The sequence below is a fragment of the Thermobia domestica genome, chromosome 13 (genome assembly GCF_964235325.1).
Source record: "Thermobia domestica chromosome 13, izTheDome1.hap1.1, whole genome shotgun sequence".
In the NCBI taxonomy this organism is placed as follows: domain Eukaryota; kingdom Metazoa; phylum Arthropoda; class Insecta; order Zygentoma; family Lepismatidae; genus Thermobia; species Thermobia domestica.
This window is the reverse complement of record NC_137466.1, coordinates 103618900-103638168: the sequence shown is the minus strand read 5'-3', so window position 1 is coordinate 103638168 and position 19269 is coordinate 103618900. Positions and strand designations below refer to the sequence as shown.

Below are 19269 nucleotides of genomic sequence, written 5' to 3'. Positions count from 1 at the left end.
GAAATTAATAATACCAAGACTTTCGTAACACTGACTATCGTTGCACTGACTCGAAATGTGTACAATGTGTATCGAGAGATTCTTGACACACCTATACTACTCTTACTTCTTGGTGGATATCTACGTATAGTTCAAAATTATGTACCGTTTTATAGAATTAGCTACTGGATCAACACTGTATACGAACAATATCCAACTAAATATTGGAATACATTTAATCGTCCTTTGATAAACTTTACTATCCACTCATTGATCGAAATACAACATCTAGACTCATGAAAGTTCGATATTTTTGCTGATGTTTATCAACATACGAGTACATTCAATCCTCAACCAAGATATTGGGACGAAAGTCAGCTATACGAAAGAATCACAAGCAACTAATGCTCACGTTCTTGATTTCAGTATGAGGCCGCGGCGGTTCAGTGGTAAAGCGTTCACATCTGGTGCCTAGTTCGAACCCAGATCGCGCCAAGTAAACTTTGTGGTGGACAAACACCTTGTTCGTGGCTTTTAAGGTTCTTCCGTTTCCTCCCACTTTTTCATTCCACCGTTTCCTTCATTTCTCATCATCACTGTCTCCTTTATCCTAACCGGCATAAGCGTGGGATGTAAAACTTAAAGATTTCATTTCATTTCATTTTCAATCTCCATACCTACCTTCTATTGCAACTGGAACCGAGTTATTGCTCTTGATTTTAGTGTTGAATTGCACTGTGTCTAAGTCCGCAGTAGTTTACTATATAAAATGAACCTGCCTTTCTTATAAAGACTGAATATATTCTTGAAGTTCCGTCTCATTTTCACCCAAACTTGGCGTTCTGAGTAGTGTCGCCCATGAGACGAGGAATTTCTTGACTCGAAAACTAGACGAGAGTCGATACGAGAAATGTAGCTTCAAATCCGATACGAGACAAGGAACAAGACAACCCAAGACGTCTTAAGTCTCAAATACTATTTTGGTATTGCATAATTCATAGTGAAAGAAAACTATAAATTGACAAAAGTGATTGTAGGAACACAATAAAGGGGTCAATGTTTAGAGATAAGCAAGTTATTACAGAATTCTCTATGTTATATAACACCCTTCCTAGACCTTTCGTGACGCAGAAAGATTCTGATAACATCTAGATTAAACTAAAAAGAGAGTCAGAACGTGCATTTTAAACATAAATTTACAAAATGAAACGAGGAAACCTTTCCAAGAATCGAGACAAGACTTAAGAATATCCTTTTTTTTTTTTTTTTTTTTTGCATCTCTTCTTATGGACAGCATTAGTTTCGAGTCAAGGGTTAATATTTTACCTTTAAAAAATAAGTAGTTGTTTAAGTCAAGTAGATAGTAATGCTAACAGATTTACTTATTCAAGAACAACACAAAAATTATCAATTTTGTCGCTGTGAATTAAGACATTGTACTTGAAATAGGAAATTCTTTTCTTTTTACAGTAGTAGAAAATGGTAGACATTTTCGAAAAGAAAATATATTTATACGAAGATGATTTACGATTAAATAAAATCAATGTGCGACACTTACCTCACAAGCAATTTTCAAGTTAACAGTCTCTCCTGTTTCCGCTACGTGTCCGAGTACACCTTTGCCCCAAGGTACTTGTATCTCATTGTCACCTGAGTTACTGGGAATGAGATTAGCCCCACAGTGCACATCAAACACTTTGGAGACAAGAGTTTGTTTCCCACGAGGACCATCCACTAAGAACAACGAAGCACCATCCGCATCCAACAAAACCGTTAAATTATCAATAATTTTATGCGTCAGACTCTTAAGATCCAAGTCGGTGGCAATATCTTTTACAATGTCCAGGAAGAAATCGCGTTCGTCTTGTAACCGTAGTTCACGTTTTGTGTCGCGGTGTTTTGACGCGCACTTGGGAAGCCGCACTTTAGATTCTATAAGTAATGATAACATGTTGATTGAATTAGGTGGAAGTGACGTGTACTTCCGCATGTCCTTGAGGGAGGACCTTCTACTCGAAGATGGCGGGAAAAGGTCACAACCTACTTCATGAGTCCGAAACACACTGCGACTTTTGGACCGTGCAAAATCATGTCGGAGGCACTTTTTAGAATTGGACCGACGGTGTCGCGTGGTAAAAGCTGATGATGACGAATTATTGGGTACGGCACTGGAGTCTTCTTCTGGAGATGAATAGTTTCCACCTCCTCCTCCACCATTTCCGGTAATTCCTCCGGTTTGAGTATCATTAATAACCAAGGGGCTGCATGGGCTGATACTCCCACTCGCTCCCATTGAAGAGGATCCACGGCGTGACGTCACATAGTCATTTATCGTAAGAAATCCATGCGCCACAAGCCAGGTATTGATGACCGCCAACTCAGCTTTGCGAACAAAATAATCTTGGGTCAAATCTGGATGTGCATCTAGCCATTCCTCAACCTCATTGAATGATAAATTCATCATGACTTATTGTTTTTGGGAGGACTGGCTATAAAGTATGATGCAGACACTATTTCAGAACTTTCCGCATGTTGCAAAGACGGGCTTTGGAGGTTGTATCTGAAACAAAAGACAAAAATAGCAATGGTCACTAAATTTGAAAGAATTTGTTACAAAAACTTAATATAGTAGAAAGAGGTACAAAAGTACACATTTTTAAACTATACAATTTTATGTGATGTGTAAATGCAAAGTCGAGAGTTATTTTGAACATCACTCTACACTACAAAGTCATATACAGAGAGGAGACATGAATTACCAATATACTACTCTAAATTTATTCGTAGTAGGCAAATGAGAGTATTGGTGCAAATGTCAGAGATATAAACATTTAAAAGATACCTTAATTAATGGTGTTACGTACTATTTAAAATGTATTTTCCGAGTAACAGTATTTATGTAAATGATTGACATAGTCTATGAAAAACACGTCAAAAATAAATTTAATCTAGAAAACCATCCATGATAAAAATAAATACATTAAAGATGGAGTGTTCTATCACCACACATTTCTCGTGTCAGAAGACATGCTGGGACCACTCGACCTACTTGATAGTCTGGAACTGTTTACCATCCAGTCTGCTTTTGCACTATTCTGGAATTCCAGTTATCCTCGTGCACGAGGTTTACCTTCAAGATGTACCGCTCGACCTTTGTTCGCATTAACGATGTAACCCATGCAAGGAAGTGGAATACTTCCACTGCTAGGACAGACTGAAGTCCTGAGTGAGTACCAGTTTACCGTATTAATCAAGTCGACCCTGCTATCAACTCAGGTTCTTCCATGCTCCGCAGCATTATATGGCAAGCTTACCTGCCGCCAGTGCAAGCACTTGCTACTGTATCCCATGATGTGACCACAGTCCGGTAGAGTCCAACCCAATAAGAAAGGTCCAGGTGTGCCCGAGGGGGCTTGATCATTCCCGGCTCTGCTTACCTCTATCATTCAATGGTAACCCCCTTCCGCGTGGAGGTACCGCAAACACGTCGAAATACTACCCTATTTCATCCCGGATCCAATGGTAACTGTTAGGCCACCGCCATCCCTTTCCTGGAGAGATTCCTCTCTTCCTTTGGGATCGGAAACCTTTACCAAGAAACCGGGGATCGACAAATTTACCCTCTCGTTGTTTAGTTCCCTCCAAGCAAGAGACTGACATCTCCCCCAGTGATATTGTCCAAGCAATTCGGAACTTTCTCTAATTACGATAGAAGTGAACCGTACATTAATAGAGTCACGGATTATATAGCCCTATGCGAACAGACGCATTCATTTAGGAGTAGGAAAGACTCACCTGGCATAGCTCGTACTAGCCATACAAAACTACCTATCTTTTATGTGTTTATGTGCCATGTACACCTTGTAGCTAAACTATCTTCTGAGTGCAATAGTACATGTAGGCCACAATTTGAGAGGGACCACCAGATCCTCCGTCAATAGGGCCTCCAAATAACTTGAAACTTCCTCTATTTACGGAAGAGGTTCACCGTACATTACCAAACACAAAAGCTGATATACTGTCATCCTTTAAAGAAAATGGTTACTAGTGAGCAGCCCAGGGGGTAGATCCTATACTCCTCTAGTAGGGCCGTAGATCCTGTACCAAGTAACCCTGAAAACGCCTGAGAAGAAGCACTAAGCTCACTGCCTCTTTTCCTCTTGCGGTACGAGAGCACGTCAGGATATAATATCCCAGAGGTACGAGAGCGCGTTAGGTTATAATATCCCATCCTGAACCCAATAGGTTGCATAAAACTCTCTTTCAGGATAGCACGATATCCATCCAGTAGGATGTTGGATCTGCACCACTGGACACTCCAACTACCACCTTTCATACGTGTTAGGGTACCACGTAGTTTTGTCTTCTGGACCCAAGAGCACGACCTAGTTACCCATTTTGGAGAATACCCTAAGCCTTATCTTCTCCAGTAGGGGCTGCAGATCACAAAAGTATTCTATCTACCTCGATGAGGCTGTGACGAGGTCGCACGTACCATTCCAGACTCCATGACATTGGGTAATTTCCATTTGGAGATCTGGCCGAAGCCTTCATTACCCGATGGGCTATTGTCTAAACTAGTAGACTGTCATAAAAAGGCACTGTCAGGAAAATTCGGACACAATGAGATTAACGTGTTTTCACGCACTTCCCGATATTCAATCTTCCTCTAAGGTATAGAGCTCGCACAATGCATGCAATTCATTCCGAGCCAACGAGGATCCCTGTTTCTTTCTTAACACTGGCTTGGGACCGACCATGATGTACAAAAAGAAACGAAACAACTAAAGCTCGACAGGAATGATTCCATAACTAAGGATATTTAAATTATAGCTAAAATAATGTAATAAATAACCACATATCGAGACGAGAAAAGTAATGGCTAGAAATTACTTATCTCGATCAAATGTTGTAAAAAAAAAAAAAACGTCAACAGAGTACAGTACTGACAATTTTAGTCATTACATGGCTAAATGTAACTATTTTCACATTGTGTGTAGCCAGTAAAAGGCAATTTATCAACTAGCTATAATTTTGGCCAATTATACACTCATAATTTCTAACCATTTGTCTGTGGCGGTAATAAAGCATTTTTGTCAACCAGAACTCCTTGAAAAATATGATCAAAAATAAAATAACATTTGACTTCCTTCTGTATGTAGTATGATTATTTACAATATTGTCCAGAAACTCTTGTTATATATATTGAGGTTTAACGTCTCTTTTCAGGATCGAGGCTGTATAGGAATTGGACTTATAACATAGAATCCTGTAGAAATTTAAAAAAAAATAGTCATAAAAGAAAATTGAAAGAAAAGAGAATGGAAAATAATTTATATATATGGGTCGCCGAAAAAAAGTTAAATAAATAAAATAAAATCACATCAGATATTCAATGACACATGGCGTCCTAGATTCGAATAATGAGTAGGGCAAAGCCTACCGTCCACCAAGGGCTAAACTGCAAAAGAAAGAAATATTAATAATTGTCGCAACAAAGTTGGAAAAGAATCTGCTCAGGATACTATATGAAGCTACTGATATTAAATTAAACACTTCTAGGACAGCAAAGTCAGTGAATATGCTCATGGCGCAAAATTTATAAACCTGAAGATTTAAATAAATAATTTAGTAAACAGTGCAACAAAAATCTGTCTTGTACTTCGAAATTCTAAATGCTGAAATGACTGAGGCAGGGTACGAACACAAGACCTTGAGCCACGAAGGATGGATATACACTGCCGCATCATGCAGTTTTCATTTTCATCGTTCATTTACTTTGGCACCTAGAAACAACTGTTTCGTTGTACGATGTTACAATTAACCTGATGTTAAATCCATTGTATTTCTTTTAAATTCAGACAATTCCTTAAACTACTAAATTGGCTTCGTTTAAACCATAACTTTACGGTGATAAAAAGGAAAGAAAAAAAGAATGTTAAGCATATACAAATTAGCTACTTCTCTCACATTGTTGTGTTCAGTTTATAAGCTCTGATAACAAAGTGAATAGAAAGAAAGAAAAAGAAGTCACTTGCTTTCCAACATTTAACAATTTCTGTGGACAACCTAACATAGCAGATTAGAATATCCGTTTTTAAAATGTTTAAAATCAGTTCCACAATTAAGGTGGACATACTCACAGGGAGTCAATGGTGCAAGGCATTGGGTGCATGAAAAGTATTAATTTACAGCACTAGAAAAATTACACATGCTCCAATATGGGAATAACACTATCAATAAGAAAATAACATTAAATAATTACGCATTTTACATGGCTGGAGTTTCCTCTCTAAACAAATAATGCGTAACTAACATATGTTCACCGCTATGAACCAACTGATGATGTACATTTAATAGAGGACGATAGAAAAACAATAGAAAGAGGTCTTATGCAGAGAAATGAAGAGGTCTTATTAAACGCTTGCAGGGACATGGGTTTAGAAATAAATGCTGAGGAAACTAAATACATGGAAGTGCGTCGGGACCGGAATACGGCAAATTATGGATACTTTAAAATATTAAATAATAATTTTGATAAAGTGGATACTTTCAAATATTTAGGATCAATATTAACAGACGAAAATCATATTCACGAAGGAATGAAATGTCGACTAAAAGCAGGGAATTCGTGTTATTATTCAGTTCGAAACCTCTTGTCGTCGCGAATTCTGTCGAGGAATTTGAAGCTTAAAATATATAAAACGATAATCCTGCCTGTTGTTCTGTATGGTTGGGAAACTTGGTGGCTTACTCTGAGGGAAGAATATAGACTGAAAGTGTTTGAGAACAAGATATTGAGACGAATATTCGGACCCAAGACTAACGGGAATAGGGAATGGCTGAAACTTCATAACGAGGGACTACATCATTTATACGGTTTACTAAAAATTGTTAGGATCATCAAGTCTAGGAGGCTTAGATGGGCAGGTCATGTAGCTAGAATGGAGGAAAGTAGAAACGCTTTCAAAGTCTTGACTGGAAGACCAAGCGGAAAACGACCATTAGGAAGACCTAGGCACAGATGGGAGGACAATATTAAGATGGATCTCGCAGAGATTGGAATACAAAGTAGAAACTGGATCCAGTCGGCTAAGGATAGAAGTCAGTGGAGAACTTCTGAGAACGCGACATTGAACCTCCGGGTTCCATATAAGGGCGCCGATCCTGGGGGAGTGAGGGGGCCAGGGTCCCCCCAAAGCTCATGTGTGCCCCCGTATTCTATTTATGAATGTACATTATTTTTGCATAGTTTGAATGCAATTTGTCTTTAAAATCCTCATATATATACCTTTTGCACCTCAATGGGCCCCCCAAATTTATAGAGAAATCGGTGCCCTTGGTTCCATAGGCCATACAGTTAGTTAGTTAGTTAGCTATGAACCAACAAAATGTAAATTTAAATATTTGTGATAATTTGAACGTACTCCAAACCTATGGGTGACTACATTCAGATGTGCCGTTTTGAAATTTTCAACATAAAACTTTCTCTTAAAGTATTTGTGTAACATGTATAGTATATATCAAAAAACACAAACTTACACATTATAATATGAGAAGTTCCACAATCAAAGACACTCACAGACACTCAATGGTGCAAGGTATTTGCAGCATTAAAATTAATAATTTACAGCACTAGGAGATTTGCACATGCTCCGATATGGAAATAACACTATCATTAAAGAGACACACTGACAAAGAAAATCACATAATATATCGCACTATCACTTTTGTAGGTTGGAGGTAAGGAGGAAATTGAAATTAAATTAAGGGATGTAATTTCTTTGTCCATAGAATTTAATTAGGAGTAAAGTTGTTTGAAATTAACTGGAAATATCTCTCTTATTGATAGAATACAGACAAAATTTAACGTCGTTTCTTTTAAATAAACTCAAACGAAAAGATTTAATTGCAATTGAACTTTACAATTTATAGATGATTTTGTGATATAACTATGTTATTCGCCATTAGTTAAAGTGCAAAAATATAACCTATTCCCTATTAAACTATTTAGAACACCGTAACATACTATATTTTGTAAGAATGATGTTAAAACTTTACAATAAAAATAATAATACACTGTACTAAATGAAGGTTACAATGAAATCTTCGTAAATATTGTAAGAGTTTGCTACAGTCTTAATCACATAATGCGTTCAAATTTTAATGCTCCTTCACTGGGAATCGAACTCATTACCACATACTACAAGGTCACACACATTACCAACTAGACCAGTAGGAAGGGCATATTCTCGATAATATAACGTAGTATAACACCTTACCTTCCAATACCTAATTTCAATGTGTGGTTAAATTACTTATTAATGTTTCGATACGACCGTCGGCTAGGGTTGTGGAGTTTTAGGGTTGAATTAGATTAATAGTGCACTACTATGTGTCCCACATTACCACAAGTTAGAGGCGCACCCACGCAGGGTGTCCATCGGTCCGGCCCCACTCTAAATCTTTGTAATCGTATTCATGTGTACATACATTTTCTTGATAGAACTATACTTGTTCAACAGAGATTGATGTAGCCTAAAGATTTAATCTTATACCTCACCTCTAATTTTCGTTTCCTTACAAAAACAATCTAGTGCTATCATTTCTGTGAATATATGTAGCAATACTTAACAATTACTTATCGTATTTTACGGTCCAAACTAACACCGGCTCAAATCTTCATAGATGAAATTGAGATTAATTTATTTCTTGCACTATTAGAGCCCCTACATACCTTGGATCCTTGCCAACAAAAAATTCTGGATGCGCATCTGCCGCAAGTTTTGGAAACGGAAGAAAGAATTTAACAGATATTTAAGTATTTTTGTTCAGTGATGCGAGCAAAGCGTTCTTTAAATACCTTAAATATGAATTAAAAATTATAAAAGTGTTTGATTTGAGAATATTGCAATATGTTTTAGGTATGTATAGTAAAGATATGAAATGTTCTGCTTGCTTTATTTCTAAATTCTGATAGCTAAAAATTAAGCCTTAATTGTACAGTAGAAGTGTTTAGCCATTGTTAGCTATATTTAGCTGTTTTTCTCTCCCCTTCTGTTGGTAACACTGAAGAGCCTTGTGTTAATTTATAACCTATTGGAATTTAAATTTCTCAGACACCAAGTCACTGCTGTGAAACTATACATATACACTAATAATAAACTTTCTAATGTATCATTAATATTTGCGGAAACTTTTCAACTGGTATATTTTTTTACTCAATTTAATGCACTATAACACTCATTGTAATTGTATTTCAAACTTTAAATACCATATTTTCACTCTCAATATTAAAGCTTCATACAATAACGGAATCGTAGTAGACTAACCGGAAGGTTATGTTTCAAAGAGAGAAATGTTTAGTAGCACAGAATATAAAAATGTGCATCAGTATCTCTCCTCCTCTCAGAAAATTGGAAATCAATTTATGTTTCCCTTTGGTGGTATTGGAAAGCGAAATCTAATCATAGAAACACGACAAGGAAAGAAAATTGAAACTCTGTAGTTTAGAAGATCTGAAAGGGCGAGTGTGTCAGAAAAGGCAAAAGTTAGGACGTGAGGTTTTACACTGAAGTCTTTAAGAGACATAAAAAAGGTAATTTTTACTTGCAACGTTTAACGTGGAATACTCAATTTAGTTCTGTTTCACATCATTGAGTTGAGCGAACGGAATTCTTCGAGTACATTCACGCCAGGGAAGTGCACAGGGGATAGAAGTCTGTACGGACTCGGCCTACAAAGCATATGTCACTCGGGCTCGGGTCGTAAAGTTTTAAATATACAACCACATTATTCGGGCCTTTTCGGGCCTAACTTTGTAAATGTACGTACAACGATATTTATTGGACGTTTGGTCCTCTTCACTTCAATTAAACATCAATTAAATGATTTTAACAGCGCAGCCATAACATCAGCACTTGTGCCTTTAATACTTGGGGTTTCTGTTTTATTTAGGTGACGAATTGAGCCCACACCAAAGCGGAACGTATATACGTATATGTAGGACGCACTTTCTATGCATGATCTGAACAAACGATCCTACTTAACGATAGTTGGACAGCTAATTTATGTTAATCGGGAGATCTAACTGTAGAACCTCGAGAAAACTACCATTTAATGGAAAATTGACACAACTCAAAAGCGACTTTTATTGACGTGTAATGTTACAAATGATCCTAAACGGTAGCAGATGTTGTGCAAATACATATCAGGTGAAGGTATGCACCCTCCTCGGCTTAGTAAGTAATTGTGGTATTTTCCAGTCAATGTTAACTTGCAGCAGAGCTAATCTTTAAATCATTCTCCTGAAAAGTGGATAGTTTTGATTCGTGTCAATTTTGTGTTAAAAGAATGAATATGCTTAGTGTTAACGTGACGATTACTTGTGTTTATTATTTGACCGTTGTTTTTATACTTATTTATTACCAACAGTACACATAAAGGTTTTCTAATTTAATACTGATATCATGCAACTTAAATGTCAGTACCTCATTGTAAATTTACTTTAATAGATAACCAAGGGTAAGACGTCAAGCAAAAAATCACAAAGAATTTGTGACTAAGCTGTTAACATGGCTACAAAAAACTTGGTTGTAATGTTTCCCTGAAACCAATTTTTAAAAAAATCACATCTAAATTTTTTCCCTGAGGATTGTGAAGTAGTAAGTGATGAATATGGCAAGCGTTTTCATCAAGAGATTGCGGCCATGAAAAAGAGATATGAGGGAAACTGGAGTCTTACCATGTTGGCTGAATACTATTGGATTATTGTTATGTATGCTCCAGATGAAATTTTAAAAGGCAAGTTAAGCGAAAACGCTCTAAATAAGCCCAACAAGAATCTATCATCGTGTACAAAGGATTTCGATTTTTGCTTACCTTGAAAAGTACTTGCTGATTTGAACTTTAAAATTGTATTCTACTTTTCTAACTATCAAACTTTGGGGTCTTATCTGTATTACGTGTCCTCATAGCTCTGTACCGATATTATTTCATGGTCATTGTACTTGTATATAGAAAAAGGTATATATATATATATATATATATATATATATATATATATATATATATATATATATGAGAGGCTCGAGAGGGAACACTTTCGATAAAATTGAGTTATTAGGTAGAATGGGTTGGGATCGGACCACAGAACCGTATGTATGTAGTATAATTTCAGAGCCGTACCTGCAGATGGCAGGGAAAACTTGTTTGGTATGTGTCATTACATTGCATTGCATGTGAATAATGAACTATCTTTTCCAGTCTAGTCAAATGTTAGAAAATATGATATTCCATTGTCTTCCTTCAAATTGATCATATTTATAAATTTTAACAATTACACTGAATTTGCGCTTACTACATAGTTAATGTTTATTTTGTACATTATTGGTTAATTTTCTGTACTTGAACACTTCACAATTTTTTTTTCTGCTTTCACCTTTCGACTTGTTACATGATATTGATTTACTCATTATATTTACCAGGTAATAGAAATCGTATTTTAATATATTTCTTAATTATATTCAAACTTGCCACACAGAGATTTAATAAACATCAAGAACTTTAACCATAGCTATCAGCAAGGACGGGATCTTGTTTAATACTGATACCTCTGTACATTATTATTATTATTATTATTATTATTATTATTATTATTATTATTATTATTATTATTATTATTATTATTATTATTATTCAAAACAAGAGCTAAGTATATCCTTGTAATATTACTTTTATTGTCTACTCCTGTCATACCATACTCTTTTGAATGTAACAATCGTAAAATTAAAGAATTTACACATTTTTGGTCAAACATTTGTTGAACAGTTGAACAGTTTTAAGAAAGAAGTACTATTGATGAAAAATGGAAAGGAGAACAGTGGTTTAATTGTGGGATTGACCTTTAGTGAAAGGAGTCCCTGGTTTGATCCTAGACCTAGTGAGTTTGTGGTGGACAACGTTATGTCAAGGAGTTTTCTCAAGGTTCTCCCGTTTTCTCCCACATCCTTACTTATCCAATTATTTTTATTAAATTTCATTGATTATTATAAGTCTTCTTTCCCCTAAAGGGTATAAATCTCAGATGTAAAACTATAAATTTCATGTAATGAATCAATTAATCAAAAAAGTGGAATGAAAATTTAAACTCAAAATATACGAAACTGAAAAATCGTTAACGTCAGCTTCTTGGAGGTTAGTTCAACAGAATTCACAAACCGTTGAACCAGTCAAAGATAAACATCATTGGTATTTTCTTTTATTGTTGTCAACTCGAAAAAAAAAAAACAAATAACAATAGAACCAAATCAGTATCCCGATAGTCATTGGTACACACCGTGGATCAAAATTTACAAATTTTACTGAAGATTTCCGTCCTATATTTTAACAATTGTTTTGAGTAATATGTAGCTCTTTCCACTTAATGTGTCTCTAGTGCTTACTGTTACAAGAGCCACGGTGGATTATGCGATACTTTTTTGACGTCCCTTGTATAGTTTTAATATTTAATTTAAGCAATATATATATATATATATATATATATATATATATATATATATATATATATATATATATAATGCAAATTCCTTTTGAAGAATGGAAAAAGCAAATTTATTCTCCACGTAAATCAATGGTCTAAAATCTGAAGAATGCACTAATTCTTTAACATTATGATATATAAGATTATATAAGATTATATGTCGTCTTATATCATATATAAAATTATATATCGTCTTTTAAAATTTATTTTGGAAAATGAACCATTTAGTACATTATATGGAGAACAATTGTGAATTCCTTCTATTCTCTTTGGGCCCAAGACAAGGTTGAAGGAAAATTGCGCGTCCCGGTGGAATATAACCCTTGTGACACAAACATTAATGGATCGTTATTTTACACGACATTTGCTGCCATCTATATGCAAAAGCACACGTCAAAAAACGTTAGACGTTAAGATGACGAGGTAATAAGGAAACTGTAGGACTGGCGCAGGCAGGCCGACACACACATACCAACTCCAAAGAACCTCACGTCGAAAGTGGAACATGAGAAAGGCTAAGACACAAAATCCCTGGGAGTCCAAATATGCTAATAAGTTTTATCTAAGGTTATGCCACTAATTAAAATTCATGGGAGTTCTCTTGTTTCTACTTTATTTTATTATTCAATATGGATGTTTTAAAAGGTAGAACACCTCCTTTGTTTGAGGTTTTCCCAGAATTGTGGTGTATTAAGGCCTACCTAGAAGCTCTGTATAAAAACAACATTGTAAGATAAACAGTTCCCAAGAAAATAACGTCATTCAAATTTATGCATTGTTATAAGATACACACAAAATTAACTACATTTTCATGTTGATAACAGTAATATATACAATACACTCGTTCTTTAAAGGTACGAGCACAATCAAGTGACAGTTATGAATATGAAGAGGCTTTATACAATTCTTTGTCATTTTGGTTTACTTTGTGCTTTAATTAGCTTTTTCTTCTCGTGAAGACCTTCAACAAATTATTATGAGTGCACGAAGTATATCGAAGTAGTAATTCTAAGGTATTTTGCCACAGTATCATCATCATCATAGGTATTCTGTCACTATTGGCAGGTCACTTCCTGCAATTGAGAAGCTTCCATGCTCCACGGTCTTCCACTAACCTCTTCGTCTTCACGTATGATTTTTCTGTTTTGATATTGTCCATTAATTGTAGTCTCTTTTGTCTCCTCCCTCTCTTTCCTGTCGCTATACCTTTTAGCACGTCCCTCATGATACAGTTCCTTCTTAGTCAATGTTCCAGCCAGTTTCTCTTCCTCTTAATGATATATAAAATTGTTCTTTCCACCCCACCATTTCTAACACTCTCTCATTCGTTTTCCGCTCAATCCAGCTAATTCTTTCCATTCTCCACACCCACATTTCGAAAATCTTCTAGATAGTTTCATCATTTTTGCGTAATGTCCATGTTTTGACACAAAGAGTACAATACTCCACACGAAGTATTTTATGAGACATTTTCTTAAAACTTTATTCAAGCCACAGTTATAAAACTTGCAAATTGTTCCACGATTATCCTATTTATTAGTAAATACAGACTGATTAATATGTTTATATAACTTATACTGCATACTAATACTTTTGGCAATTTTTGCGAATATGTGCATTACTTAAAAAAATCATTAAAACAGTGAATACATCTTAATATTATATCATATGAATTTTATATTTGAAACTTTTTCCACTAATACATTTATAAAATAAAGACGGATTATACAGAATAATATGTTTATTTCATTTTACATATAAATTACTACTTTATTACATTGATACCATTTGGTATTATAATGTTAAAGATCTCAGAGTATAACATATATGTTTTGCTCTCTCATAACATATTTCTTATCAGTTGTATTCAATTGAAAATAGAAAAGTTTGACATCAGTTTAGAACATGCATATATAAATGATGCAGAATATATAAGATATTCATTGTTTTTTAAAAATAATAACCCAGTTTATACCAAAACGACCAACCTTATTTTCAAGTATTTATTTTAGCAAATAAAATATTGTAAAACATTCTTTACTTCAGTACTTTCCTAAATGGTTTATGCATTGTATTAGCACTAAAAAGGTATTACTTTTAGACGTCAAGCACAACGCCACTTTCCACTTCACCATATTAGTCTGGTTTCTGAGTGGGATAATGGTTGTTTAAATTTCAGTCGATTTTCAATTTTCCAACTTGGTTCAATCAAATATCTTGCCCAGGAACTGATACCATAGCTCCACAAACCTTCTATTGTTTAAGTTCTTCAAGTTCAAGTTCTTTGTAGCCCATTACTTGGTCTTCTTCTTTTAGTGCAAGTTTACTTTCCGTTCACACAAATAGTTTAAGCTCATTCACATTTCAAGTCATAAAGTGACAATTGCTTATGGATTTCTCACTTTCATTACATGTCTTCTCAATAGTATTCAGACGATCGCGACAGTTAGATCTAAAAGATGAGTGAATATTCTTAAATAGTATTTCTTGAATCTTGCAAATATTCTGCAGAGTCCCAACAACGAATCCAACAAATCCACTCTCACTAACCAAGTCAATGAATGTTGGGAGTAAATTGATTAATCGATTATCATGTCAATTCAGATAACACATATAAGTTACTTCCTCGGATGCAACTCTTTCCTCACATGAGCTCCGATCTTCTTTCTTAATATCCTTATCACTTATCATATTATTTCCAGAAACTATGAAATTACTCTCATAGTTTCAAGGCACAATATTTCACGCTCAAATAAATAAGCTTGCAATTTTGGGCGAATTAAAGTAATTGTCGATATAAGCCTTGCAATTCTTGTTTCGGTGAATATTTCTGCTTAGTCTTACAACTACGTCACCACTAAATCCACAGTCCTTCTCATCTGAGAGAAAGACAGTATCTAATACACTTGTGAATATTTCTATTTTGTGCGCAAACTTAATGACAGCCACTTTTTTCGGTTAGACTACTTTAGTCCACTTCGACACCGTTGAACGCAAATTTTCTGTTCGTCAACACACAAATGCTGTTCTAAAGGAATGCGATCAAATCTATCTTATATGATAGTTACCAGTGGTCTAATCTTACACAATTTCTCTTTCCACCGTTAGAATAAATTGTCGACAAAATGCAAAAAACCTTTTACCGCTTCCCATCGTGATAAAGAAATAACATTACTTACCTGAGAAATTTTCGTTTCCACACCCCAATACCTAGGTGACTATATCTAGGAGACAAATGAGTGCCATCAAAGTGGTGTCCCAATGAATAATATTCTATCTCACCTTTGATGTTACTTTGAGGTGCAGAATCGATTACAAAATTCGTTTATCGTTAGCTATTACCGTTTGTATTATACAGCGGGAAACGATGAAACTGGAAATAGCTAATTTAATACTTCCGGTTTGAATAAGATATTAAGGGAGGATATAGAACATATTCCTGTGACACTTAATGAATTACAAGGTACTGCTTCTCGATATATCTTACCGTTTTAGCTCTGATATCTATTGACGGACAGACGGACCGACGGACATAGCCGTTTTTAAGACTTCCGACACTTATGCATAGACTTATGAAAAGATAGCCTTAGTGGAGCGATCGTACCCATTTAACTACCCGTGAAATTGTCAGTGCCTTTATTCTTTTTGTAAACATTTCCTTAGAACTGATACCGTATGTCCGGGACTGTCTCCCATAGAAATACGTATCGTTTTAAAACGTATATAGGAATCCAATATGTTGTTGATATATGTTGAAATTTAGGGTTCGTTTCTACCACTGAGACTATATGAGATATAGGACGTACAGTTGAACGCGGAACCCGAACTACTCTAATACGGTCAAATCTTTTAATGCTCTCCCACCAGGAATTGAATTGGGGTTTTGTAATTTACGTCCTTTTGCAACACCAAGGTTAAAAAAAACACGATCTACTATTAAAATGGGCTTCGAGAAAACATGAAATTAAATCTTTCAGCTTAACAACCCATGATTATGCCCTTTAGGTTAAATGACACGGATGATTTAGTAAGTGATTGGAGATAACAAAATTGCTGGACTGATAATATGGGAGGGAACGAAAGTAACCTGAGAAAGCCCATGGACACGATATTGTCTACCACAAAATTACTTAGCCGGGAATCGAACTATGAAACCTACGCACCAGAAGTAAGCGCTCCACCACCGAGCCAACGCGCTCCCCTGATATGAGCTTCAAACCAGAACCGGAATTTGAATCCGGTACAGTTAGTGTGGTACCGGTACATCATTGAAAATTAATACTTACAATATAAGTCATTCCTCAATTTTTTCCACTTAAAAGGACCTGGATTACAAGACTAAACTAGAAACAGCAATCGTTTGATTAAGAAATAGACAACGACATAACTAAACTAAAAAAGTTAAAAGAGAAAGAAAGAAAATAAATGAAAGAGAGACCTTGCCCCAAATTTTTGAACAAAAAAATGACAAAGGTAGTTTACTGTTACTCCCTAAGTGAAAGCAGTCCTCGTTACACATTTAACTTAGAGCCTTCATAATTTGATGATATGTAACTCGTTGGGAAGTCTCAATGTCTTTGAGGTTGTGGCATAGAGTTAGCCAAGATTATATATATATGTGTGGCCTCGTTCAAGGCAGTTAGAAGGAGAAAAAAGTGTGTAAAGAAGAAATGAGAAGAGGGAAAGGAGAAAGAGACGGAGAAACCAGGTCTCCTTATGACCATGGTTGTGCTTGTCTTGCGTGACGCACATTTTCAACGGGGGTTGGGGAAGAGAAGGCGAGGAGTAGAAGAACACAAAAGAAGGAAATGTTTTAGGAGGGTAAGGAAAAGCAAAGAATGCCTCCGAGGAACTGAAACTCTTGGAACGACAGAAGGTAAAGTAGAAAGAAAAATGAGGAAAAATAAAGCAGTTCATGGCATCATTAAAGTAGAACTTCTAGGATAGAGAAATCTTGTGATCTTCTAGAGCATAACTAATATATAATTATACTTCTGTTTTGGACCTTGGCTAAATTTTATTTCAAAGATGAAAATGTTTCGAGATGTAGAATACTTTCTGCATGTAATACTAAATTAACCTTGTCTAAATAAAAGATCATCTGTATGATGTTACTCTCACAATACGGATATATTTTCCCCCTTTTTAATAGCAAATGTGTCTCTTGACTTTTGGCAAAAGTTATATTATACTAAGAGAAATTTCCAGTACGAGTCTCCCATTTTAGTCATATTGTGGCATTTTATTTCCTCTGTTGGTAACTAAATCGAAAGAATTCTCTCAATGAATGATAAATGTTGGGCAAAGGTTCGATCGATAATGATCTCCGTGTGCTGATGTTCTGGTTTTTATTTATGAGTGACTTCCTAGGTTTTATTCAAAAGTTATGCACTATTGAATCCACCATTGCAAAAAAGAAAGCAAAATCCAGACAGGGTAAATGGGCCAAGAAACAGCAATGTACTTGCAAAAAATACAGTAAAACTTAAGTGAATTGTTCTCTCCAAAGATGACACAAACAATATGTATAATAGTGGTGGGCACAAAAACCAGTTTTTAGGCTTCTAGTTTTTAGGAAAATTGAAACCGCTTTTTGGAAATTTTCAAAAAACCGGTTTTGATTTTCGATTTTTCACCGGGTCCGGTTTCGGTTTTCTTCAAAACCGGTTCCGATTTTCTCAACAAAACAGTTCGTTTTTTTTACCGAAACCGGTTTCGGTTTTCTCCACAACTAGTTCTGTGTTTCATCGAAACCGGTTACAGTTTTTCCAAAATTGGTTCTATTTCTTACCAGAATAGCATTTCGTTTAACTGCATTGTAACATGTGTCGAGAAGCTCAAATACATGTGTAAATTCTCATAAAAAGGAAGTATAAACAGAAACCGATATGCATAAAAACCAATATGTTTAAAAACAAACCTGCTTTTGCTGTAAACGAATCCGGTTTTCGGAGAACAACGAAACTCTATTCTGCAGAGAAACCGAACCGAATTTTGGAGAAAATCGAAACACTTTTCGGTGAAAACCGAACTGTTTTTTTTAAAAAAAACCGTTTCGAAACCGGTTTCGGTTAAAAACGAACCGGTTTGGAGAAAACCGAAATTTTGTCTTTTAGAAAGCGGTTTCCGGTTTTTATAAAAGCCGGTTTTGCCCATCCCTAATATATACCAATCGATAGATTTAATGAAGTTGAACCAAGTTAAATGTAAAAGTGTAAACCTTCATGCGAAGTTTTCAAGAAAATTCAGTAGAACGAAATTGTTTTGTAAATTTAAAAATTGATTCTATGGTGCAGTAACCACGCAATCTATTAGGTTAAAACGAATACTGAAATATTCCCTCATCATGTGTTTCATCATAACACTAGCAAGGGAGCTAGTATTGTTTAATGAGATATAGCCCAAAGTTATGGTCAAATCTTAAATTTTAATATTGGTTTGTCCAAAGAATGAGACATAATTACGAGGCAGAGCTATGAAAAAAGGATTGATTTTGCTATTGGCGAACAGTGAGCGCGTAAAGATCAATCAACGCATCAGTGCATATCATGATAACCTGCCTGTCGATGAGAGATTGCACAGGGTGCAAGTCGCTCAGTTTCGCTGTGAACTTTGGATGATGTGTATCGTTCGCCTGTAAAATGCAACAACTTATCAGTATGAAATTTCTATCCAAACTGAGAAAATCCGAGACAGAAACTTACGATTTGCTAAAAGTAGTGTACGGAGAAGATTGCGTATCACATACA

The 19269-nt window shown here is 35.4% G+C and overlaps 1 protein-coding gene across 1 annotated transcript in view; it reads right to left on the bottom strand.

The window, feature by feature from the left end:
* Positions 1 to 19269, bottom strand: part of LOC145668405 (dual 3',5'-cyclic-AMP and -GMP phosphodiesterase 11A-like) — a 713632-nt gene that overhangs the window by 283623 nt on the left and 410740 nt on the right. The window contains exon 4 of the mRNA XM_081736207.1: positions 1538 to 2539. Coding sequence (XP_081592333.1) covers positions 1538 to 2443 — 906 coding nt within the window. The 5' untranslated portion in view covers positions 2444 to 2539. The remainder of the gene's footprint in view (positions 1 to 1537; positions 2540 to 19269) is intronic.